Raw genomic sequence first — 26273 nt, 5'->3', positions numbered from 1 at the left:
TAGCAAGGCATAAAAGGCCCTTGGGTTATACTCTTAACTTCTCCAGGAAACAACTCCCTCACCCTAACTTTTCCCTCTATCACTACCTACCCTATCCCCCAACCCATTTAAACCCCTTCCTCTTTAACTAGCAAACTATCTGTAGTACTCCTAACCTCATCATATTCTCCCATGCCTCTAAGCCTCTGCCCATGCAGTTCTCCTTGTCTGAATGTCCTGTTCTGCTTGTTTATCTAGCAAAATCCTATGCATTCTTCAAGCTTCACCTGCTTTTTTCCATCCAGGCAGAGGTACCCTTCTCTCTCCTCTGCAGTGTACATACCTCTATTATTGCACGTTCCTTCAATCAACAGATTCATTGAGTCTCTGCTGCTAACCAACCACTGCAAGGCATTGTGAATATAAAGGTAAATAATAGACTGTCTCTCCATTTCCCCCCACCCCAACCCAACTATCCTGGAAGCTTGCTGGGGATGGGGACAATTGTACTCATCTTTGTATCCCCAGCATAATGCCTTGCATGTAACAGGAGCTCAATTAATTCCTGTTGAAAAAAAAAATGAAGCATTCACCAGACTGTTCACTCCCTCATGCCCCTCAGCACTTAACGTACCAAGTGTAAACTGAGTAATTGTTTCACAAATGTCCCATCAGTGCCTGTGATGCAGAATAGCCTACCTCCTTCATTTGACTGGAAGCTCCCTGAAGGCAGGGGCTGTGGCCTGTCTCCTTTCCTTCCTCTAGATCTCCCCCTGGTGCTTAATACAGAGCTTGGCTCACTGGGTTGGTCAATATGTTGACTAGGGCAGCATTCAAGAGTGAAACTGCAAACACGTTTCCCAGTGATCTTGAAGGAGGAGGATTCTATAGCTTTTTACCTGAGCCATGCTGATTTCTCACTTAATGCAACCCAAAAGTTCAGGAGTTTCTTGATCCACCTTTCCTAAGACACTGTTGTTTGAAGAACTGTCACCAAATCACTGTAACAACTCCTTTGTGTCCCTTCAGTCCTGCTGCCATATTGAACTGCCTTTGTTTTCAAACAGATCTTAGTGTCCTCCAAAGGGAAGATAGATGTTCCAAGAATCCCTGGACTCTGCCTGGCTCCTGCCTATGATCTGAAGAAAAAGTCTGCTGGTCTTCGTTTTCCAACCGAATCCTCTCGTTGAAGTTCACGATCTGTTTCAGAAACCTGAAACCAGAAAAGGAGATGGGGCTGTTAGGTGCAACATTCTCAGGCCATTCGACCTGCAGTAGGCTGAACTTTTTTTTTTTTTTTTTTGGTGGGCGCTCTCTGTGAAGCTCGGGAAGAGGGCATTAGTTAAGCAGAGTTTTTTTTCTAGGTCAGAAGAAATTGGTCTCCAGGGCAAAGAGGAGCTGCCAACGGGAATAAAAGTAACTGGGGCCTCTCATGGAAGACTGCAACAGGCCAACTGCTTGGATTTGCCATCTTACGAATAGAAGGGGGCGGAGGCCCTCCGGGGCTTTTGTGCCGAGTGGGCCGGGCCGCGAAGCTAGCACTCTATTAAGGAGGCCAGAACTGGGGTGGAGAAAAGCTCAGAGGCTATCGCTGGACGCCTGAGTAGCAAGTCAGCAACCGGACTGGCAGTGTGCGCTGGGCCGGCCCACACGTGCGCGTTCTCCGAGTCCGCCCGAAGGTACGGAAACTCGCTGCGGAGGACCGCAGGCAGGCAGGCGGAGGCCAGCGCTCCGCGTTCCCTCCCTCCTCCTCCCTCCTCCTCCTCCAGCCAGCCAGCCAGCCAGCCAGACGCAGCGCCCCGCCGCACGGAGCCGGAGGAGAGCACCGAGGAGCGCGCGAGGTGCGTGCTCGCGCCCGCGTCCCCGCCAAGCAAGCCCCCCTCCGCCCGACCGCTAACGCGGCCGGACTGGCGGGCGGGGGGCTGTGCGCGCGCGCGCGCGTGGCCCCTTCCCCTCCCCGGCGAGCCCCCTCCCTTCGCCACGCGCCCCTCCTCCCTTCCCCTCCCCCTTCCCGCGCGGCGCTCCACGGCCTGCGAGCAGCAGAGCCGCTGCCGCCTGCCCGGACGACGCTGCGCTCCCTGAGCCGTGTTCCTACCTGCCAGGCGCGGCCTCCCGCTGTCTCCCCCCCCACCGCGCGGCGCCTCCTCCAGGCCCCAGCACACCGTGCCAACCCCGTGGCCGCCGCTGCCCTGCCGGGACCGAGGCAAGTTTACAAACACCAACCCGGGGCCCGTTTCCCCGGAAGCACTTCCCCCTCCCCTCGTCCTCTCAGCCGAACAGCAATATCCACTTCCGGGCTCGGAGCCTGGACCGGCGGGAGCAGCCAGAAAGGGGGTGAGGCTGAGGACGCTGGGAGGGGGTGCAGCTGGTGAGTGGGCGGTGCCGGCGCGCGGGAGGACGGGAAGGGGGCGGACCGGCGGTAAGACGCGTGCGCCTTGGTAGAGGCGCGCCCCGGCCGCCATCTTTGCTGAGGGCAGGAATGAAGACCCTGAAGTGACGTGCGCTGGCTGCTAGGTTTTGCTAGGTGGGCTGGTTGAGGCTCCTTGAAAAAACGCCATCAGTCTCCCTTCGCGGACGTTCTCCCTGTCTCTTTTGAGCTTGCAGCCCCAAGTAGAGCCTGAATAGTTCTTACCCAGCCTTTTCACGTAACTCAGCCGAGGTCCTCTTTATTTGAGTTTTCTATCAGGCCCAGCTCTGTAGATTCTGGGGCCGCCCAGTCAGCTGGGAGAGGAGTTAACTTTCTTTAAACCTTTCTTCCGTGTACACTCAATCCGGGCGCGTCCCCAGGCCGGTCTGGTTAACTTATACCGCTTACTCCTTCATTCCAGATCTTCCAGCGTCTGACGTTGGCCTTCTCGCCTGGAAAAAGCCATAGGACTCCCCTCGGTAGAAGACTAGTTTCATTAGCGATGTAGGGTGGCCCCCGGGTCCAGCGTTAAAAAATGGAAACTTGAACTTTTCTTTAGAATCTCCCAACTTGAGCTATTAGGGAGAGGTCCCGCTAAAGATGGATTTTGCCAAGTGTTCTTAATGGAAGGAAATGTCAGTCCGTTTATGTGTCAGCTTCTGCTGTCGGTGCTGTCAGGTTGTGAGTTTAGGAGGGTTGAGATGCCAAAAGAAATATTTCTGGAAGAGAGGAATTCCCAACTACTCTTTGTACACGGGTTTCATTTCCCTGAGCACTTTATGTTTTGAACCATTGACAGCAAATCTTTGTGCTCTTATATTCATGATAAAATTGAGATAAAAATAGAGAAACGTCATCAGAAATAAGTCTTTAATTAAAAAAAATTAGCCATACTTATTTTGACAAGTCCGCACACACAAGAATAGAAGGCAAAAATGTTGTTTCCTTTTTCTACTATCCAATGCTCCTGAAGATAGTCACTTTTATCAGTTTGGCAAATATACCTCCAGGCTTTTTTCTTTATTCTTTCTTTTTTTTTTTTTAAGATTTTATTTATTTATTTGATAGAGGGAGAGACAGCCAGAGAGGGAACACAAGCAGGGGGAGTGGGAGAGGAAGAAGCAGGCTCCGCGCGGAGCAGGGAGCCAATGTGGGACTCGATCCCAGTACCCTGGGATCATGACCTGAGCCGAAGGCAGACGTTTAACCGACTGAGCCACCCAGGCGCCCCCCTCCTTTTTTCTATATTCATACAATTTTTTTTCATCCAGAGTGTATTTATTGAGCAATTACAGTGCTGGACACTAGTGTTACATTGTAGATTTCTAAGTTCTTTAACATTTTAACAATTGTTACATAATAGTCTAACATATTTGTACTTTGATTTGTCTAGACTCATCCTGATGAACATTTAGGTTAGTTCCATTATTTTTTAAAATAAACAATGCCATAAGGAACATCTTCCTATAGTTAATCTTTTGCATTTGTAGATTTATAGATAGAATATGTGCATTAAAATTTTTTTAAAGATTTATTTGACAGAGAGACACAGCGAGAGAGGGAACACAAGCAGGGGGAGTGGGAGAGGGAGAAGCAGGCCTCCTGCCGAGCAGGGAACCAGATGTGGGGCTTGATCCCAGGACCTTAGGATCTTGACCTGCGCGGAAGGCAGACGCCTAACGACTGAGCCACCCAGGTGCCCCTAAAAATTTTTTTTTAAAAGATTTTCTTTATTTGAGAGAGCGTACAAGCAGGGGGAGTGGCAGAGGGAGAGGGAGAAGCAGGCTCTCAGCTGAGCAGGGAGCCCAATGTGGGGCTTAATCCCAGGACCCTGGAAAATTCACCTGAGTGAAGGCGGACTTTCAATGGACTGAGCCACCCAGGCGCCCTTGTGCATTTTAAATTTTAATCAATTCTGTGAAACTAAATTTCAGTTTGTAACAATTTACTTGCTCACTCAGAACCATGTGTGAATGTCCTCATTTCCTATAACATAGCAATACTGGATACTATGAATTTTTAGTGCAGTTGCCAATTTGATAGATGAAAAATAGTAATTTCATTGTTTGAATTTGCATGTCACCAGTAGTGGAGTTGAGCAACTTCTGTTGCATCTTCTCTAAGTTATATTAACTTTTTATTTGTCATATGCATTTAAAGTACTTTCTCTTAGTTTTTCGTTTATCTTTCAGCCTTTTTGGGGGGGCAAATTATGCTTTACAGGAAATTATTTGAAACATTCCTATCAAAAATAGGAATAAGAGACGCCTGGGTGGCTCAGTCGGTTAAGTGGCTGCCTTCGGCTCAGGTCATGATCCCAGGGTCCTGGGATCGAGCCCTGTGTCGGGCTCCCTGCTCGGCGGGGAGCCTGCTTCTCCCTCTCCCACTCCCCCTGCTTGTGTTCCACTCCCTCTGTGTCTCTCTCTGTCAAAGAAATAAAATCTTAAAAAAAAATAAAAAAAATAGGAATAAGACATGAATGTTTACCATCAAAGCTAACATTGTACTGGAGCTCCTGGCCGTTGAAAAGTCTCACTATTTCCATATGATACATTCATCAAGAAAGAGAATTGACTGACAAAGTACTAAAACTAGTGAGTTCAGCAGTATGGCCAGATGGGAGATTAACAGAGATTGTATACATAAAATATAAGAACCACCAACCATAAAAATGTGATGAAATAAATAATCTCACAATAAGAATATTACACTTCTTGAAATAAATTTGACAGGAAACTGCAAGTCATGTATTAAGAAAATCAGACTATTTTAGTGAAAGACAAAAAGGTCTTGGTTAAATGGGGAGTTTTAGCATGTCCATGAATAGAAAGATTTAATTTTGTAGAGACATGAGTTTTTGCTATCGATTAAGGTAAGTTCTAATTAAAATGGGACTTCGCATGGACCTTAACCTGATTTTAAAATTTTCACGGAAGAGGGTGCTTGTGTGGCTTAGTGAGTTAAACGTCTGCCTTTGGCTTAGGTCATGATCCCAGGGTGCTGGGATCGAGTCCCTTGGAGTCCCATGGTTGGTCTGGTCAGGTTCCTTGCTCACCAGGGAGTCTCCTCCTTCTGCTCTTCCTCCCTGCGCCTGCTCTCTCTCAAATAAATAAATAAATAATCTTTAAAATTTTACAATAAAATAAAATTTTCACGGAAAAGAATAATTGCAAGGAGAGCAAAAATCACTGTGGAAAACACAGAGTGGGTAAAATAATAAGGGGTGGGGTAAAGCCATGAGTTATCTTTAACCACTTTAATGGTGTCTTTCTTTACACAGAATTTTAAAAGTTTTATGTAGTCAAGTCTGCCTGTGGCTTTTGGGTTTTTGTGACGCTACCTCAAGATTATAAAAATATTTCCTTGTAGTTCCTTTTTTTTTTAAAAAAGATTTTATTTATTTATTTGACAGAGAGGGAGAGAGGGAATACAAACAGGGGGAGTGTGAGAGGGAGAAGCAGACTCCTGGCTGAGCAGGGAACCCGATATGGTGCTCCATCCCAAGACCTTGGGATCATGACCTAAGCCAAAGGCAGACGCTTAAGGACTGAGCACCCAGGTGCCCCCCTGTCGTTCATTTCGACATTCTTATAGTTGTGTATTTTCTGCTTATGTCTTTATCTTAGCTGCCGTTTATTTTTGTGTATGGTGAGAGGTAGTGAGAAATGCCAGACTTAAAAGTAACCAATAGCGTAGTGGGAGAGGTACTAGCCTAGAATTCAGAAAATCAGAGATCTAGGTTTGTTCTCATATCACCTGTGTAATCTTGGACAAATTAACTCTGGACTGAGAGTCCTCATCTTGAAAACCAGAGTGAATAAATAAATACCTTTCAGGCTAATTTCCAGCACAATGTGAGGATCAGATAAGGTCATAGATGAGAAGGTTTTGAGAAAGAAAAAACCCTTTGCAAGTCTTCTAAGATATCGTTAATACAGATTTTTGGTCTATGCAAATCAAATGTAAGTGGAATGCAGCATTATTTTTCAGTACCTGGAAATAGTTGGTCGATTCACCCAGATGTTCATTGAGTGCCTTTGTGCAAGACCTTGGGGGAAGGGAGAGGAGAGTGGGGAGGATGAAAACTAACATTTTTTTGAGTACCTCTTTTGTACTTAGTGCTTTCCTTAAAAATAAGATTTTAACCCCCAGGAATTTACAATCAGAAGGGGGAGAAAACACTGTACACATAAGGAGAAATTGGTGCCTTTATGGATGTGGGTATTGAGTCTGTGGGATTTGTGACCATGTAGATAATACGGAGGTCAGTGTTGTCATTCTCTAATAAGCCTGGCCAAAAGTGCTTTAAAGAAGCAACTGCCCTGGGGCGCCTGGGTGGCTTGGTCATTAAGCGTCTGCCTTCGGCTCAGGCCCTGATCCCAGGGTCCTGGGATCGAGCCCCGCATCAGACTCCCTGCTCTGTGGGAAGCCTGCTTCTCCCTTTCCTGCTCCTCCTGCTTGTGTTCCCTCTCTCCTTTGTCTCTCTCTGTCAAATAAATAAAATCTTAAAAAAAAAAAAAAGCGACTGCCCTGATTTTTTTTTTTTTTTTTTTTGTCTACAGGCAGGCCTCCTCCTGTGTGACCTTCCCTAACTTCTTTGGCACAGTCCTTCCCTCAGGCCCACCCTATCAGTTATTCAAATAGTATTGTAATGATTACTGATGAGTCTTTTCCTGCACCAGCTCTCCATCGCTTAAGTCCTGAATGTTTTCTCTTTGAAGGCTGCCCTGAGCCAACAGAGCAGAATTAACCAGCCCTGCCTTTCCTTGTGAGCATTCCACTCCTTTGTGGCGAGTGCGTCTGTCCACGTCCCTACTGGCCTGCCTGTTAGCTGGAGCGCACAGGGCAGACACCTCCCCCCCCCCCCCGCCCTTCTGGGTAGTCCAGTGCCAGGGATAGATACTGAGTCAGTGTTTGCTGAACTAGCTGAACCCGTACCTCTCTCTGAGAGCCATTTGGGCAGCATAATAGAAAGAGCAGTATATGGCTACCTTTGTCACCAGTGAGACCTTTTTGATGATAGTGGATTGAAGAGCTGGGAAACCACGTGATGTACTAGGGCCATTCTTGAGCCTTGGTGATTTGTATATTTTGGAGTTCTTATTGATCCTTAACCTCCTTAATTTTTCTTGTTGATTAAAAATAACCTTTAATTATATGAGTAATATGAAGTTATCATATAAAATTATAAAAGTATAGGTGTATAAATAAGAAAATGAAAATAATTTATAATTTTGACAGCCAGGCATAACCATAAATAATACTTTGAAAGCTTTTTCCATCTTTTTCAGTCTTTTAAAAAATGCATGGGTAGCGACTGCTAATAGGTATGGGGTTTCTCTTTGGGGTGATGAAAATGTTCTGGAATTAAATAGTGTGAACGATGCACAACTTTGTGAGTATCCTAAAAAAAAACCCACTGAATTGTACAATCTAAAAGGGTGAACTTTATGGTATGTGAATCATATCTCAATAAAGCTGTTATTCTTCTAAAAATGCCTGTAAATTCATACAGTGTTGTCTTTTTCTGAACTGAGAGAAAGTTGTAGATATCATACTCCTTTTCTGCTAAATGTTTCAGTATGTTTTCTCAGAATAAGAACATTCTCTTACATAACCACAGTGCAATGATCAAATTAAAGAAATTTAACTCTGATAGAATACTAATATTTATGATGGCGTGCATAGTCAGCTTCCACCAGTTGTTCCAATAATGTTCTTCATAGCAGGTTTTTTTTTTTTTCCCTCATCCAGGAGCTGATTTAAGTTCACACATTCCTTTTGATTGTGATGTCTCTGTTTCTGGAATAGTTCTTCAGTCTTTCTTTGAGTTTTATGACATTTACATTTTTGAAAAGTAACAGGTTAGTTGTTTTGTAGAATGACCCTCAATTTAGATATATCTGTTTCCTCACAATTAAATTTGGGTTATGCATTTTTGGCAGAAATGTGACAGGAGTGATGTTGAGTTCTTCTCAATGCCTCACATTAGGAGGGCCATATGTCAGTCTGTCCCATTATTGGTGATGTTGCCTTGATCATTTGGGTAAGGTGGTATCCCCCAGGTTTCTCCACTATAAAGTTACCATTTTTCCCTTTAAAGTGTTTTTTGTTGTTGTTGTTGTTTTTAGATTTTATTTATTTGACAGAGAGAGAGCTAGAGAGGGAACACAAGCAGGGGGAGTGGGAGAGGGAGAAGCAGGCTTCCCGCTGAGCAGGGAGCCCGATGCGGGACTCGATCCCAGGACCCTGGGATCATGACCCGAGCCGAAGGCAGACGCTTAATGACTAAGCCACCCAGGCGCCCCATAAAGTGTTTTTAAGGAAAAGAATTTTACAACAGAGCCCTAAGGGAAAAAAGTGAAGCTTTATTCAGGTTTTGCTATTGTGCTGATGTTTTTGAATGAGAGAGAGAGAGAAAGATGTAACAATATTTGAAGATTAAATGAAAAGGAAAAAAAATCAGTCAAGGATGAGGAGGCAAGAAATCAGTCAGAATCTAAGTTTGAGTAACCAGTAGAAGATGATGGCATTCATCAAACCAGGGAACCTAAGAAGAAGAGCAGATTTGAGAGGGCTGATATTGAGTTTAATTTTGGACCTACTGAGTATGAAGTGCCCTTGAGTCTTCTAAATTAGAAAGGTGGCTTCATGGACCTGGACTCAAGAGAGAGGTTTGGAATGGAAGAGCTACCAGCAGGTAGCCCTAGGAACAGATCAATTGCCTAGGGAGTGGTGCAGAATACAACATGAAAGAGGCCCTGGGACGGGGCCCCAAGGGACTCTAGCGTTTCAGGGAGGGCCAGAGGAAGGTGAGAATGCAAAGGAACTAAGAAAGGGCTGGTAGTAATCCAATGGAAGCCACGGAAATAAAATGTTTCTAGGGTAAAGGTGATGTGTGTCCATGGGATTTGGAAGTTCTTAGTGACTTGGTGGGCTGAGGAAAGTGTGAGAGGAGGGAAAGCGAAGATGGAGTGGAGATGACTCTTTTAAGAAGGTTGGTGGTGATGAGGAGGTGGCTAGAATGGGAACATGTGAGAGGTTTAAACAATTTAAAATGCTGTGAGAAAGAGGTAGTAGGAAGGAGAGTTGAAGAAATGAGAGGGGATAATCAGGAGGAAATCCCTGAGGAAAAGGAGAGTAGTTAGACCAGTGGTTCGGCCAGTGGTTCCAACTCAGTTGTCTATGGGACCAGGCAGGCAATGCAGATGAGTGTGGTGGGCTGGTGTGGACTGAGGTGAAACAGAATACAAAAAAAATTTTTTTTAAAGATTTAATTTATTTGTTAGAGAGAGAGAGAGAACAAGAGCAGGGGCAGCGGCAGGCAGAGGGAAAGGGAGAAGCAGGCTCCCCACCAAGCAGGGAGCCCAATGCGGGGCTCGATCCCAGGACCCTGGGATCATGACCTGAGCCAAAGGCAGATGCTTAACCAACTGAGACTCCCAGGCGCCCCCAGAATGCAAACTTTTAAGGGCTTATGTCCAATGACCTTGTGATGAGAGTTTACATCTTCACCTATTGCCATTAATTTTGCAGTGCCCGCCTGTGGGAGGAATATACATCCTCACCCCACTGCCCTGGGGTTTGCCATGGTCAACAGGGTATGAGCATATGTGCCCTATGCCAGATAGGAGCAGAGGTTTTAAGAGTCGTTGCATGGTTTTCTCTGCCTTTTACTCCTTTCCTCCTGCCAGGAGAACATTATGTCCCAGATAGGGGCTGTTCCTTCAGCCTGGGTCTTGGAATAAAGGCGCACGAATCAGAGCTGTAGCCAACCACACCACCAACGTAAACCGGGAAAGAGAGATAAACTTCTGTTGTTGCAAGCCAGTGGGATTAGTTACCACAGCAAAACTGACTAATGCAGGTGTTCAACCAAAATAAAACCATACTAAGATACCATTTCTTACTCCTCAAACTAAAAAGATTCAGAAATTTGACAGCATACTCTGCTACTGAGTCTAAGAACGCAAGCACTTTGATACGCTGGTACAATCTCTGGATATCAATATTCCATAATATGGATACACTGCATTTTATTTAGCCATTCACCAACCAATGGACATTTGGGTTCTATGTTTTGGCTACTGTGAACAGCGCTGCTATGAACATTAATGTACAAGTTTTTGGGTGGGTACATGTTTTCACGTCTCCTGGGTACATACCTGATAGTGGAATTGCTGGGTCATACGGTAGCTCTGTGTTTCAATTTTGAGGAACAGCCAAACTGTTTTCCAAAGTGCCGGTACCATTTTATATTCCCATCAGTAATGTACGAGCGTTCTAATTTCTCCACATCCTTGCCAGACTGCGTCGGGCTCCCTGCTTGGCGAGAAGCCTGCTTCTCCTTCTCCCACTCCCCATACTTGTGTTCCTACTCTCGCTCTCTATCTGTCAAATAAATAAATAAAATCTTTAAAAAAAAAAGAATAAAAATATTGGAAAGAAAGCATAACGAATGTAAAACTACAATAATAATAAAGGGCAACTCCAATTACAGGCGATTGTTGCTATTTATTAATTTAGGCCTACTGTTGCTACGCCTTCTGTTTTTTGTTTTTGTTTTTTTTACAAGAAGCTGGAAGTTTCAGTATTGACAATTATTTTTAAAGTTTTAAAAGAGGGGTGCCTGGTTGGCTCAGTTGATAGAGCATGTGACTCTTGATCATGAGTTTGAGCCCCTTGTTGGCATAAAGATTACTTAAAAACAACAACAACATACTATGCAAACTAAACAAAACCACCTCTGCATGAGAGTTGGCTCACCGGTGACCTTGCTTAGACTGTGAGCTTCATGAGGACAGAGCTATGGCCTTTTCTTCCTCTTTTTTTTTTTTTTTAATTTTTGTTTTATTAAGTAAGCACTATGCCCAACATGGGACTTGAACTCACTGACTGAGCCAGCCAGGCACCCCAAGGTCTATGTCTTTTGCTCTCCATTGTATCTCTAGTGGCTACCAAAGTGCTTGGCAAATACTAGATACTGAACAAATATTGAAAGAAGGAAGGGAGGAAGAGAAGGGGGCGACCCAGAGGGCAGATAACAAAAAGTTGAGTGCTGTTATCCTCTGAATATGGTTACTACCTTCATTACAGCCCTTTGGATTCCCTTCACCTCTCTCCTGTGTTGGAGGTGTTCGATTTGGTCTGATTCTCTGTCTTTTGTCTATGACCCAGTTTTGGTTTATTTGTTTTATCTCTGGAAGTCTTTGGATCCTCCACTGTTCTAAGACAATATTATAATCTATCTTCGTATTGGTCATTCAGTGGATCCTTTTAATCTATCCTTCTGTTCTATAAAGCTTTCTTTGATTTCTTCCCCCTTTTTTCCTTCCTTTTTGGAAATTTCTATTACTTGACTATTGGGCCTTTTGGATTGATCTAAAGTTCTTTTCTTTGTCCATCTCTTTATATTTTTATCTTTCTGTGTGATTTTCTTGGCATCATTTTATTTCTAATTTTTCATTTCAGTTGTCATATTTTTAAAATCCTAGAGTTTCTTCCTGTTCTCTGAGTATTCCTTTTTGAGGGCGACCTATTTTTTAATGAATGCAATATCTTCTGGAAATTTTGAGGCTTTCTTCTGCTCCCTGCATTTCTTTTCTTCCACCAAATGCCTTTTTTTCAGTTTGCCTGTTTTTACCTCTGTGGTTCAGATTAGGGGCTTTCCTGTAGTGTCTGGTAATTTCTGGCTGGCTGGTTGCTCACATTGAAGAGGAAGGCATGAAGGCATATTGGAAGGCCAAAGTGCATGGATAGGCCATATTAACTTGTGGGCACCACTGACCAGGAGATCAGGTGAGGACTGAAATAAGAGCATCAGGAGGTCTTTTCTCCAGGGCTATCGAGGTCAATTTCTCCGGAGAGGAATCCTCTAGTCTGCTGGCCCTGGAGGGTTTACCCCTGGCCGCTGGTTCTGAATGCTGGTTAGGAGAAAGGAGTTGATTTGATAGTAACTTCCTCCTAATCCTCCTGTATTTGGTGCAGTGCCTCATGCTCACCTGCTGTGCCTCAAGTCTCTAAGTCCTGGCCTCCCTAAGTCCCACCCTACCTGTTTCAGTTGCTCTAGAAAACAAATCTCTTGCTTTCTTTGGAAGCAGGGGGAAAGGAGGGTTGTTGCCTGACTAAATAGGTAGGGGGGGAGAGTGAGGGTCTAATTATTCCTTATACACACTTCTACAACTCCTTCCTGCCTTCCAAGATGGCTAATGTTTCCAATTCCTGAGGCTTTCTGGGCTTCTGCTCCAAGAACCAGCTTGTTTCCCATTGGCATAGCCTTATAAGGACATACTGGTTTTGGCTTTCTGCCGTGTGCTAAACCAGTTACCACTTCTCATCTGCTTTCTATCTTCTGCGATTATTGACAGCTCTCATCTCTCTTCATTTGCTTTATTCTTCTGAATTTAAAATTCCACTGACGTAATTTTAGTTGGGTTTCAGGAAGGAAGAGTGGTCAACACAGGTATTTAATCTGCTGTGTTTAATTGGAATGAGCACAGAGATCATGAATGTATAGCAATAGCAATTTGAATGGTTGAGTGGCTTTTACTAGCAGAATCCAGCAGTTCTGGTGGATTTGGTAAGAGAAAGGTTGGCCAGTTGGATTGGAGTTTCCCCAGGTGGGTTTGGTGGAAGGACCAAAGGGCCAAGGAGTTGAGGATTTTGCACAAAGAGTGGTTGAAACAACAAAACATACAATCTAGGTTGCATAAGCAAAGGAAAGAAAGATATGAGGGAGTTGATGGTTAGAGGAGTTGATGGACTAGAGATCCCATGACGTCAGAAGAAACATGAATTTCTTAACAAACCCTACTTGGTCCTACCAGCATCTTCTCAGCCTGGGGCTGAAGCCCTGTTCCTAACTCCATTCATGTTTCTTTGCTTTATCATTCTATTTTGCCAGTTAACATCATTCTTCTTTAAAAAAAAAAAAAAAAAAAACTCTGGGTGCCTGGGTGGCTCAGTGGGTTAAGCGTCTGCCTTCGGCTCAGGTCATGATCTCAGGGTCCTGGGATCGATCCCCACATTGGGCTCCTTGCTCAACAGGGAGCCTGCTTCTCCCTCTGCCTGCCGCTCCCCCTGCTTGTGCTCTCTCTCTCTCTCTCTCTGTGTGTCAAATAAAATCTTTTTTAAAAATTAAAATAAATAAAAGGAAAAGAAAAACTCCTGGGTGGTTCGGTTGGTTGAGCATCAACTCTTGGTTTCGGCTCAGGTCATCATCTCATGGGTTGTGGGATTGATCCCTGAGTCAAACCCTGAGTCAGGCTCTGCACTCAGTGGGGAGTCTGCTTGAAGATTCTCTCCTTCTCCCTCTGCCCCTCCCTTGGTACCTATCTTTGCTTCTCCCCCTCAAGCCTCTCCACCCAAATGCCCCCCTGCTGCCACCTGTCAGGGGAGCTAAAGTGACACTGATAAAGGATTGGCTCTTTTATTCTCAGGGTTTGGGCCAGCTCCCCTCTTGCCCCCAAACCCAATCTACTGAGGAAAAGTTTAAGGGTTGGACTGCTAGGGTTCCTTGAACCTGTGTTTTCAACTAGTGTGGGGTCCAGTGGCTGCTGACAGTGGATTAAATCAGAGCAGCCCACTTTGAGGAAGTTTCTTCTTCATATTCCCTTGACCCTCTCGCCTGCTCATTTGGGGGGTTCCTAGGCCTTAGTGTTTTCCCCTCCTCCTGGCCATCTCTCCGAACATTTTCTCCCATGGGGAATGGAGCCCATTACAAGGCTTCAGCAGTACCCTGACTCTCAAATCCACTTTCTGTTCTAGCAGCTCATCAGAGCTTTGGGCCGACCTCCTCATTCCTCTGTCCTTTCCTACCCACACCACCCTTATTCAGATGTGGATCGCTTCTTGCCTGGTTTACGGCAACACCCTGTGAATTCTACATCCTGTGCTGTATACTGGTCTGAGCATCAGTTTCATCACATTATTCCTTGCCACCAAGTCTTTTGTCTTTCAGTGAGTTCCTATTTTCTTTTTCTTTCTTTCTTTCTTTTTTTTTTTAGATTTTATTTATTTGAGAGAGAGAGAGAGTGCGCGAGCACGAGTGGGAGGGGGAGGGGTAGAAGCACACTCCCCGCTGAGCAGGAAGCCCCACATGGGGCTCCATCCCAGGACCCGGAGATCATGACTTGAGCTGAAGGCAGACACTTAACTGACTGAGCCACCCAGGCGCCCCAATGAGTTCCTGTTTTCTGCAGGATAAAATCTAGATCCCTGGACCTGGCTGGGGCTCAGGGCTCCCCATAATCTGATACAACTCTGCCCACCCCGCCTTTGCTCCAGTATCATCCTTGCAGACCTCCCTCCAGCCAGCCAGGTGCCTTCATTGACCTTCCCTCAAGCCATACTTCTTCCCCATGTTGGCTCATGGCATCACCTTACCCCCAAATGTTCTCTTTCTCCCTTTTGCTAATCTCATTTCTCCTGCCTTCTTTCTTTTTTTTTTTTTTCCTCCTGCCTTCTTTCAAGATTCAGCTCCAGCCCTGCTGCAGATCTTCCCCAACCTTCAGCTGCCGTCCTCCATCCATCTCCTCTCTTCCTCAGTAGCATGTGGAGTCAACATCCAGCCTAGCCCAGGCTGGGACTGCTGCACGTGCATCTGTGCCCTCCCAGCAGACAGGGAGACTTTCTCAGTCCCCGGCACCCTGTCATGAACACAATTGGTGCTCACTTCAGACAACCGTTTTCTGTGTATTGAGCACTCTCAGCCTGCAAGGCCCAGGATCACACTTGTTTAACAAAGTCCTTCCTCAACATAACCCCCTTTCCTTCCTGCTCTAGGAGAGGGCTTTAGAAATCAGGCTGGTTCTTTGGGGGTGAGGGTGCAAAGAGATAAAGCATTTCACCTCCACCTATCTCAGGCTCCCTCCCTTTCTGTCTCCAGGGTCAGGGGCAGCAGCTTCCTGCCAAACATTCTCCACTAAGTCCCCTCTCCAGCCCTCTGCTTCACAGTGATTCTTCCTGGCCACTCTCTCAACCCTGATGTTAATGTTTTTGCTTTTCATTGCATTTCCCCCTTCTTCGTGTCAGCTAATGATTATTCAGGGGCTTAACCAGTTGTCCCTATCCCAAATCTCTAAGTTCTCTTCAGGGCAAGGGTCACGAGAGTGAGCTCATGGTCATGTGAGTGCTGCCTATACCTCACTCCCTGCGCTGTCGTGGTCCTAACACTCTCAAAAGCTAGTCGTGTGCCCTGCCTCCCTCTCACCTGAACAGAGACCTGAGTGGAAAGGTAAGCCTGTCGTCTTTGCCTGAGGCAGGCAGTGACCGCAAGTTTCTACCTGCTCAGCACTCACTGCCTTTTTCTTCCCTACCTGTTGCTACTGACGTTCTCCCTGGGCATTTGCTTGCCCTTGTCTGTACAGCGAAGGCTGGGACTCAGCTGCAGGACAGGGGCTGTGGGCCTGCTCTGCGATTACGGTTCTTGCTGGTTAGGTCCAGGTGGGATACACTGGGCTGAGTAAGAAGTAACTCCTGCTTTGCTCACAGATTTTATCCTGATGGCTGACTCTAAACCACTCTTCTCCCTTGATGGGGACCCCATGGCTGCAGAAGCCTTGCTCCGGGATGTGTTTGGGATTGTTGTGGATGAGGTCATTCGGAAAGGGACCAGTGCCTCTGAGAAGGTGGGTCCTTTCCCCCTCCTCCTGCCCATCATTCCTGGCTCAGAACTTTCCTCCTCCGACAAGGCTTCGGCCCAGAATTCATCACTGTCTCGCTGAATGCATCAGGGATTATATGCTGGGTCATACTGTGTATATTTACCCTTGTTCATGAGTTGCTTTGGAAATATTCCTAACTCGTTTTATGTGCAAGCTGAGAGGTGGTTTGGGCAGCCAGTCAATGGGGGTGTCCACGGGCCCCCAGAACCTCCCGCTTCTCCCGCCAGGTCTGCGAATGGAAGGAGCCTGAGGAGCTGAAGCAGCTGCTGGACCTGGAGCTGCGCAGCCAGGGCGAGGCGTCGGAGCAGATCCTGGCGCGGTGCCGGGAGGTGATCCGCTATAGTGTGAAGACCTGTGGGTCCTGGGCTGCAGCGGGAGGAGTGTCTGGAGTTGTCCGTTTGTCTGTCCACAGCTGCACTCTGAGCTCCCTGCCCCCCCCCCCCGCCTTCTCCAGGTCACCCGCACTTCTTCAACCAGCTCTTCTCAGGGTTGGATCCCCATGCTCTGGCAGGGCGCATCGTCACTGAGAGCCTCAACACCAGCCAGTGAGTCATCCCGAGTCCCCTTCCCCCCACCTTACAAAGGCTTGGATTTGCTGGAGACATACCCCAGGGGTAGGGAGGAGAATGGTTTTCCACACACCCCCCCATTTCCTGGCATCTCTGCTGGCAGTCTTTCTCCTTGTACCCTTTGGACTCCCTTTCTCCCAGCTTTCTCATGCCTCCTGACCCCCAGTTCTTCCTTATTCTTGTTTCCCTGGCTCGTGGTCACCAGGTCTCTCCTCCCTCATTGTCCCCACCTCCTTTCCCTACTCCTCTGAGAGTTGGACCTGGCTAGCCTTCCTTCCTCTTTTCCCTTCTCATCCCCCTTCTCCTGGCAGGTACACTTATGAAATCGCCCCCGTGTTTGTGCTCATGGAAGAAGAGGTGTTGAAGAAACTCCGGGCCCTTGTGGGCTGGAGCTCTGGGGATGGGGTCTTCTGCCCTGGTATGTGAGAAGGAGGGGGAGCTCTCTTTGGCCTTTTTGAGGGTTCCTCTTCCCCCACGATTTTCTTGCTCTATGCTGGCAGGGAGGGGTGATTCCTCTTTGTTTCCTCTCCAGCTGGGCTGGGGCCAAACCTGAAAGAAGCTGCCCAATCCCCTGTATCCTCATGTTTGCCAAACAGTCCATGGGATCAGCACTCCAGTGCCTGCTCTGGGGAGGGGAGGCCCTGTCCTGGGTCAGCCCAGGATATGGAGGGGAGTAGTCTGAGGGATCTGCAGATCCCGGGGCTGTTCGGGGTTATCAGCAGGCCCTTGGAGAGCCCTGGGAGCCTATCACTCATGCTTCTTTGATCAGCTCTCCTGGGTGGAGAGGTCAGGGGGAGCAAGCTCCAGTTTTGACCCACTGCTCCTCCCTCTTGCCGCCTTCCCTGCGACAGGTGGCTCCATCTCCAACATGTATGCTGTGAACCTGGCCCGCTATCAGCGCTACCCGGATTGCAAGCAGAGGGGCCTCCGGGCGCTGCCGCCCCTGGCACTCTTCACATCAAAGGAGGTGGGAAGAGGCATAGACCTACCCTGGGCTCCTGATGCTAATGTCCAGCCAGCTGAGTCTGCCTGCCCAGACCCATCTCCAGGGCCAGTCTGCCTCCAAGCAGAAGTGCTTCCTTCCAATCAAGGGGCCGAGTAAACGCTCCCGTTCACCTTGCCTTCTGAGTGGAGGTAGCAAAGGGACAATGAGTGCCACAGACATAGTCCACACCCTTTCTACTCAGAGTGTGGTCTGTGGACCAGTAGCAGCAGTATCACCTGGGAGCTTGTCAGAAATGCAGACTCTCAGGCCCCACCCCAGACACACTGAATATGAGTCTGCATTTGAATCAGACACCCTAGTGATTTGGAGGCACATGAACATTCGAACACTCGAGAAGCCTTGGTCTTCAGAGTCTTATCTGTTGCAGCTCACACATTTACCAGTCTCTCTCTATCCTCCCTGCCCTCTTGCCCCTAGCCTAATCTGCCCTCTGCCTTTCTCCATAGTGTCATTACTCCATCAAGAAGGGAGCTGCTTTTCTGGGACTTGGCACCAACAGTGTCCGAGTAGTCAAGACAGATGAGAGGTAAAGTCCTTCTGTTCACATGGCTCAGACCCAGCCTAGCACAGCGTGCCCTCCTGCTGCCAGAAGCTCTGGCCTCAGGCCCATGCCCCAAGTGGGCTTTTCTCCCCTCTCTGTTCCTACACAGTTGCCCCTTCTGTCTGTCAATGCCTGCTGGAGTCTCTCGCCCGGTCCCCTGATGTCCGCTTACCTCTCTTAGGAAAAGATCAACATTATGGCCTCTGTATAGCTAACCCCACATTACCCTGCTCTCAACAGTTCTGCCTCCTAGCTGAGAAAATCAATTACTTCTTTACCCAATCAGTTTTCTTTTCCAGAGGGAAAATGGTTCCTGAGGATCTGGAGAGGCAGATCAGTCTGGCCGAGGCTGAGGTGAGTGAGTGAGGGGCGCTGAGACAGTGGAGCAGAACCCCCTTGGTCTTTTCTTGGAGGCTTCCCTGGGCTCGCCCCACTCAAGGTGCCGCTCAATCCCTCTTCTTCTTTTTCTTCTTCTTTTTTTTTTTTTTTAAGATTTTATTTATTTATTTGACAGAGAGAGAGACACAGTGAGAGGGAACACAAGCAGGGGGAGTGGGAGAGGGAGAAGCAGGCTTCCCACAGAGCCGGGAGCCTGTTGTGGGGCTCCATCCCAGGACCCTGGGATCATAACCTGAGCCGAAGGCAGACGCGTAACTGACTGAGTCACCCAGGCGCCCCAGAACCTATGGTTATTTAGAATAATATATACTTATTGATATATTGATGTTACCTCTGAGTAGCTATGTGAGCAGCAACTAGAATAGTGGAATACCACTTTTATTGTACAAATAAATACCTTTTTTTTTTGTAATCGCTGTATTGAGATATCGTTCACATGCCATACAATTCACCCACTTAGAGTGTCCAATTCAGTGGTTGTTTTTTTTTTTTAAAACAGGTTAGCAATTTTTTTTTTAAAGATTTTATTTATTTATTTCAGAGAGAGAGAGAGAATGAGAGATAGAAAGCACGAGAGGGAAGAGGGTCAGAGGGAGAAGCAGACTCCCTGCTGAGCAGGAAGCCCGATGTGGGACTCGATCCCGGGACTCCAGGATCATGACCTGAGCCGAAGGCAGTCGCTTAACCAACTGAGCCACCCAGGTGCCCCCAATTCAGTGGTTTTTAACAGAGTTGTGTAACCATCGGTACAATAAATATTAGAACATTTTGGGGTGCCTGGGTGGCTCAGTCATTCAGCATCTGCCTTTGGCTCAGGTCATGGTCCTAGGGTCCTGGGATTGAGCCCCGCATCAGGTTCCCTGCTCTGCGGGAAGCCTGCTTCTCCCTCTCCCACTCCCCCTGCTTGTGTTCCCTCTCTCGCTGTGTCTCTCTCTGTCAAATAAATAAATAAAATCTTAAAAAAAAAAGAACATTTTCATCACCCCAAAAAAGAAACCACACACGCTTTAGCCATCAATCCCCAATTTTCCCCAAACCTCCTACTAGGCAACACTGAGCGAGTTTGTGCCTGGATGGATCTGCCTATTGTAGATTTTACGTATAAATGGACTGACACTATGCATGGTCTTTTGTGATGAACTTCTTTTACTTAGCATACTGTCTTCGAGGTTCATTCTTGTAGAGTCTCTCAGCACTTCATTCCTTTCATTGCTGGATAATATTCCATTGTATTGGATCTACCACATTTCATTTATCTGTTCATCAGTTGATGGACATTTGGGTTTCCACTTTTTAGCAATTCTGAGTAACGCCGCTCTGACCATTTGTGTACAAGTGTGTGTGAACGTATGTTTTTCATTTCTCTTGGTTATATACCTGGGGACAGAATTGCTGACTCATCTGGTAATTCCATCTTTAACTTTTGAGGAGCTGCCAGACTGTTTTTTCAAAGTGTTTGTACCAGTTTCCAGTCCTACCAGCAGCAGATGAGGGTTCCAGTTTCTCCACATTCTCACCAACACTTGTTATTTCTTTTTTTCCTAGTCTGTTTGTTTGTTTCAACTGAAGTATGATTAACATAAAGTGTGAAGTTAGTTTCAGGTGTACAACCTATTGATTTAACAGTTCTGTTTATACAGTGCTCAGTGCTCACCACGATAAGTGTACTCATTATCTGTCACCATGCATTATTTCAATATTATTGACTAGACTCCCTATGCTGTGTTTTCATCCCCATGACTTGTTTGTTTTTTAACTGAAAGTTTGTACCTCCTAATCCACTCTATTTCACCCATCTCCCCCAACCTCCCCTCTGCAACCACCAGTTTGTTTTTTGTGTTTGAGTCTGTTTCTTTCCTTCTCTGTGCATTTTTTTGTTTTTTAGATTCCACATATAAGTGAAATGATATGGTATTTGTCTTTCTCTGTCTGACTTATTTCACTTAGTATTATACTCTCTAGGTGCATCCATGTTGTTGCAAATGGCAAGACCTCATTCTTTTTGATGGCTGAGTAATACTCCATGGTGTGTGCGCATGCGCACGTACATTTGTACACTACATCTTCTTTATTCATCTATCGATGGGCACTTAGGTGGCTTTCATATCTTGGCTATTGTAAATAATGCTGCAATAAACATAAGGGTGCATATATCTTTTCAAATTAGTGTTTTCATTTTCTTCAGGTAAATACTCAATAGTGGAATTACGGATCATACGGTAATTCTGTTTTTAAGTTTTTGAGGAACAGTGTCTGCACCAGTTTACATTCCTACCAACTGGGCACAGGGGCTCCCTTTTCTCCACATTGTTGCCGACACTTGTTTCTTGTCTTTTCGATTCTAGCCATTCTGACAGGTGTGAGGTAATATCTCATTGTGGTTTTGATTTGCATTTCCCTGATGATGAGTCATGTTGAGCATCTTTTCATGTGTTAGCCATCTATGTCTTCCTTGAAAAAATGTCCATTCAGGTCCTCTGTATTTATTTGTTTGTTTATGATTGTTTTAATTTTTATTTTTTTTAAAGATTTTATTTATTTATTTGACAGAAAGACACTCAGCAAGAGAGGAAACAGAAGCAGGGGGAGTGGGAGAGGGAGAAGCAGGCTTCCCGCCGAGCAGGGAGCCGGATGCAGGGCTTGATCCCAGGACCCCAGGATCATGACCTGAGCTGATGGTAGATGCTTAACGACTGAGCCACCCAGGCGCCCCTGTTTGTTTCTGATTTTTAAGTAATCTCTACACCCAATGTGGGGCTTCTGCTTTTTTCCTTTCCAATCCGGATGCCCCTTATTTTATTTTCTTACCTAATTGTCCTGCTAGAACTTTAGTATAATGTTGAGTAGAAGTAGGGAGAGTGGACATCCTTGTCATGTTCCTGATCTTAGGGGGAAGGCTTTCAGTCTTTCAGCTTTGAGTACGATATTAGCTGTGGGTTTTTTTTTTTTTTTTATAGCCTTCTTTTTTTTTTTTTGTCAAAGATTTTGTTTATTTATTTCAGAGAGAGAGATAGGGAGAGCAGGAACACAAGCAGGGGGAGTGGGAGAGGGAGAAGCAGGCTTCTGGCCGAGCAGGGAGCCTGATGTGGGGCTCGATCTCAGGACCCTGGGATCATGACCTGAGCTGAAGGCAGTTGCTTAACCAACTGAGCCAGCCAGGCACCCCTAGCTGTGGGTTTTTTGTCGTTGCTCTTTATTAGGTTGAGAATGTTCCCTTCAACTCTTAGTTTGTTGAGTATTTTCATCAAGAAGGAGTGTTGGATTTTGTCAGATGTTTTTCTCTGTCTATTGAGATGCGTTTTCTCCCCCTTTATTCTGTTGATAAGAGTGTCTTACATTGGGGCGCCTGGGTGGCTCAGTTGTTAAGCATCTGCCTTCGGCTCAGGTCATGATCCTGGGGTCTTGGGATTGAGCCCTGCATCTGACTCCCTGCTCGGCGGGAAGCCTGCTTCTCCCTCTCCCACTCCCCCTGCTTGTGTTCCCTCTCTCACTGTCTCTCTTTCTGTCAAATAAATAAAAAAGTCTTTAAAAAAACGAGTGTATTACATTAATTGATCTTTGGATGCTAAACTGGGACAAATTATTTTGTCATAACATAATTTTTTTATATGTTGCTGATTTTGGTTTGCTAGTGTTTTGTAGATTTTTATATCTATATTCAAAGAGATATTGTCTGAGGGTTTCTTGTGATGTTTCATCTAGTTTTGGTATCAGGGTAATACTTGCCTCATAGGATGAATTCAGAAGTGTTCCTCTTCTGTTTTTTAGAATATTTGTGAAGAACTGGTATCAGTTCTTTTTTAAATGTATTATAGAATTCATCAGCAAAGCCATATGGGCCTGGGCTTTTCCTTGTGGTTGTTTTTTAAAAATAAAAATTCAAGTTCTTCATGAACTTTTGTACCATTAGAATTTTTTAAATAGCATTTTGATCTTCAAGACACTAAAAGTTTTTGGAAGTGTGTGAGCTTTGGAAATAGACCAGCAGACAGACCTAGGATTGAATTCCATCTCCGGAGCTTCAGCTTGGGGGTGAATTTCTTAACACCTCTGAATCTGAGTGTCCTCACCTGCGAACTAAGGGGGAACAGTAGCATGTTGTAAGGTTGAAAGGGCCCAGGCCAGGCATGTGGTAAGAGTTTAGAGACGGCTCGGCCCTAGGCTCTGGGTAGCTTTTTAGATCCCTTCACAGTCTCTTTCTCCTCCTGCGTTTTTGCCACAGGGTGCTGTGCCGTTCCTGGTTAGCGCCACCTCTGGCACTACCGTGCTGGGGGCCTTTGACCCCCTGGAGGCAATTGCTGACGTGTGCCAGCGTCACGGGCTGTGGCTCCATGTGGATGTGAGTGAGCCTTGGGCCTGAGGGTGGGGTGGGGTGGGCTGAGCCAAGGCCAAGGCCCACGTTATTCCTTTTGCTCCACAGGCTGCCTGGGGTGGGAGCGTCCTGTTGTCACAGACACATAGACATCTACTGGATGGGATCCAGAGGTGCATACGGCCACCTACTTCCTGAATCCCACCCTTCAATTCCTTGACCCAGAGAATAGTCCTGGACTAGGGCACTTCCGATGGGAAGGAGGGAAGGAGGTTGGTGGGAGGGGCGCTGGAGAGAGTGGACTGGGGCTGGGAAGTCAGACATCGGACGCCGGAAGGCCGGGGTGAGACTCAAGCCCCTTCACTGAAGATGTGGTGAAGGAGGGGGGCTCTGGTTGAGGAGGAGCCAGCTGATCCAGCTTTGCTCTGCCCCCCCCCCCCCCCCCCCCCCGCAGGGCTGACTCGGTGGCCTGGAATCCTCACAAGCTTCTGACAGCAGGCCTGCAGTGCTCAGCTCTTCTTCTCCGGGATACCTCGGTCGGTCGGCCCTGCCCTCTCCTCACTCCACCTCCCACCCTGGATCTCTGTCTTTTTCTCTGGCCCACCTTTGAGAGGGGCCTGGCCTTATTATGTCCTCCTCACCATCCCATCTGAAGCCCAGGAGCCGTGACCAGCCTTATCCGCTGTACTGCCCCCACCCCCTCCCCCACTGTGGCCTGTCTTCAAGCAAAGGAAGAGGTTTCCAGCTTGCAGTTGTAATTGAAGGGATCCTAGGCCGAATCTGGGAAGGACTCTGGGTATTGAGAGAAAACCCAGAGAAAGGGGCCTAGTGGCCCGGGAAAGAATGGGTGGGCTGAGCTAAGAAATCCCCGTGTGCAGCTCTGGAGGAGGCCTTGGGGGCGTCTGACAGTCTTCCCCACACTCCCCCCACCCCAACCAACAGAACCTGCTTAGGCGCTGCCACGGGTCCCAGGCCAGCTACCTCTTCCAGCAAGACAAGTTCTATGACGTGGCTCTGGACACGGGAGATAAGGTGGTGCAATGTGGCCGCCGCGTGGACTGTCTGAAGCTGTGGCTCATGTGGAAGGCACAGGGCGGGCAAGGGCTGGAGCGGCGCGTCGACCAGGCCTTTGCCCTTGCCTGGTAGGAGTGGGGGCGCGCCAAGGTCCTCTCCCCTGGGGTTCCGTCTGGTCCATCCTGCCCCCACCCACTGCCCCGCTCCTCCCATTTTTCTTGTTCTTGGGGGGTCTCTGGGCTCATTTCCTGGGTCTCTTCTGCTTCTGTGTCTCTGCTTTTCCTCCTCCATGTGTGATTTCTCTTTCTCTCTCTGTGTTCGCAGGTACCTGGTGGAGGAATTGAAGAAGCGAGAAGGATTTGAGTTGGTCATGGAGGTATGCATCCTCCTGCCCACCCCAGGCTGTCCCACACAGCAAAGCCCTGACCGGGGAAGAGGGGCAGTAAGGGGGGATCATCCCCCTTCCACAGCTCACCCCTTCTCCTCCCTCATTCCTCCCAGCCGGAGTTTGTCAATGTGTGTTTCTGGTTCGTGCCCCCCAGCCTGCGGGGGAAGCAGGAGAGCCCGGACTACAGTGAAAGGCTGGCTAAGGTAGGCTCTGTCTTCTGGTCTCTGGTTATAGCCCAGTTTAGGGAACTGTGATGCTTCTGGTGTGTTTCTGCCCCCTGCTGGCTGTGAGTGGCATGGCAGGTCCCTTTGCTAGTCTTGCTCCTGAGGTGGGGCTGTGAACTGGAAGACAACCCCAACTGGTCCTCATTTCTGTGGGGGTGGGGATAGAAAATAAGGTATGTTTCTGGAAAATGAAAAGAAGACAGAGAGGGATGTTACAGGAGAAGTCACCAGTGTGTAGTACGTAGTCCATGGGAGTTCTGCTGGGAGCTTCGGCCCAGGACAGCCGTATGAAGCCTTATTCCCCGATGCTGGGGGCAGAGTAACTGTATAAGGCCGGTCCAGACATGCCTCCTAGAGGAAAGGAGATACGTCACGTCCCTAAGGATAGATTGGTGCTAGGTGCTGCAGATGATCTGAAAGGACAAGAATGTTCTTGCCCTTAAGGGGTTATTTAGAAAACTAGAGTTGCCTATCTGAAACCAATATGTTCAAGGCAATCTTGTAAATTATGTGTTAGATTACAGGGTACAGATCACAGATATTCCAGGAATTCAGAGAGGGAAGAAGAAGGTGTTAAGGATGACAAAGGCTAGATGTTAGAGCAGAGCAGTGCTGGGAGCCAGGGAACAGTGAGGATTTGGCAGAAAATGGCCCGTGTGACAACTTGGAGATAGGTAAGACAGGAAATAATGCAGAAGCTGGAGAGGGAGGCGCCTGGGTGGCGCAGTCGTTAGGCGTCTGCCTTCGGCTCAGGTCATGATCCCAGGGTCCTGGGATTGAGCCCCGCGTCGGGCTCCCTGCTCAGCGGGAAGCCTGCTTCTCCCTCTCCCACTCCCCCTGCTTGTGTTCCCTCTCTCGCTGTGTCTCTCTCTGTCAAATAAATAAATAAAATCCTAAAAAAAAGAAGAAGAAGAAGAAGAAGAAGCTGGAGAAGGCCAAGCAGGCGGAATGTAGTGGGGAAGGTGACCTGGGGCCAGGGTCAGGAGCTGAGCGATGAGTGCTCCCTCAGAAAGGTACCTGAGCGAGAGGGAAGTGTGCCTAGGGGAGCGTGCACTGAGGCTGCAGCCGGAAGTTCTCTCCAACCCTTCCACAGGTGGCCCCAGTACTCAAGGAGCGCATGGTGAAGGAGGGCTCCATGATGATAGGCTACCAGCCCCATGGGACCCGGGGCAACTTTTTCCGCATGGTTGTGGCCAACCCAGCGCTGACCCAGGCTGATATGGACTTCCTTCTCAACGAGCTGGAAAGGCTTGGCCAGGACCTCTGAGCCTCCTCTTCCTCCTCCTTGCTGCTGGCCCTGACACCCCCCACCCCCACTGTCTCTGTGCATTCCCTTCCTGTGTTTTCAAGAACAGAGTGACCTTAACAACCTTTCTATGCCTTCATCCACTAACTCTCTAATTAATTATTTGCTATTAGGAGAATATTTAAATAAACTACAGTATATCCAGATGATGGAATGGTACTCTGCCATTATAATTATGTTTACAAACAAGATTTTTATTGATATGAGAAAAGATGATTTTAATATAATGCTATATTGAAAAAGCTGGATACAAGGCTTTGTATATAGTAATATCTGAGTGGTGTTCATGCATAGGAGAAGACTGATAAAATGAAATATGCCAAATAATAATTTTCCCTGGGATGGGATTATAGGCAATTTAAAATTAATTTTTATACCTTTTGTGCTCTTCCCTTTTATTACATAATTAATATGCATTACTTTTATAATGGGGAAATAATAAAGTTAAACCTTCAACTATATTA

At 47.0% G+C, this 26273-nt stretch overlaps 2 protein-coding genes across 10 annotated transcripts in view; one reads left to right on the top strand and one right to left on the bottom strand.

Moving 5' to 3' along the window:
- ZNF740 (zinc finger protein 740) overlaps positions 1–2347 on the bottom strand; it is a 9812-nt gene extending 7465 nt beyond the window's left edge. For 2 of the 5 annotated variants that reach the window (XM_028125484.2, XM_028125481.2), the window contains exons 1-2: positions 2075–2347; positions 879–1192 (exon numbers count right to left, since the gene is read on the bottom strand). Coding sequence is in view for 2 of the 5 variants with exons in the window: in XM_028125481.2 (XP_027981282.1) it covers positions 879–887 (9 nt within the window). In the remaining 3 variants the exon portion in view is untranslated. The other 3 variants (XM_028125483.2, XM_028125485.2, XM_028125482.2) reach the window with 3 other exon arrangements.
- Positions 1734–26273, top strand: CSAD (cysteine sulfinic acid decarboxylase). 5 transcript variants are annotated; one of them, XM_088026096.1, is made up of 16 exons: positions 1734–1820; positions 2082–2182; positions 15878–16014; positions 16278–16404; positions 16505–16595; positions 16931–17037; positions 17471–17586; positions 18072–18151; positions 18466–18520; positions 22788–22904; positions 22986–23050; positions 23332–23413; positions 23820–24019; positions 24216–24267; positions 24393–24482; positions 25597–26273. In XM_088026096.1, the coding sequence occupies exons 3-16, from the start codon at positions 15889–15891 to the stop codon at positions 25768–25770; spliced, it is 1482 nt and encodes a 493-aa protein (XP_087882222.1). In that variant the 5' UTR covers positions 1734–1820; positions 2082–2182; positions 15878–15888; the 3' UTR covers positions 25771–26273. The 5 variants fall into 5 exon arrangements, with proteins under 5 accessions (XP_087882222.1, XP_087882221.1, XP_027981277.2 ...); XM_088026095.1 differs by having other exon boundaries at positions 2082–2313; XM_028125476.2 differs by lacking the exon at positions 2082–2182 and having other exon boundaries at positions 1758–1820.

The sequence above is a fragment of the Eumetopias jubatus genome, unplaced genomic scaffold, assembly GCF_037043125.1.
Source record: "Eumetopias jubatus isolate StellerSeaLion01/CBP00866 unplaced genomic scaffold, mEumJub1_p1.0 scaffold_8, whole genome shotgun sequence".
NCBI classification, from domain to species: Eukaryota; Metazoa; Chordata; class Mammalia; order Carnivora; family Otariidae; genus Eumetopias; species Eumetopias jubatus.
Note: the sequence above shows the minus strand (reverse complement) of the source record. Positions and strands in the feature narration are given on the sequence as shown.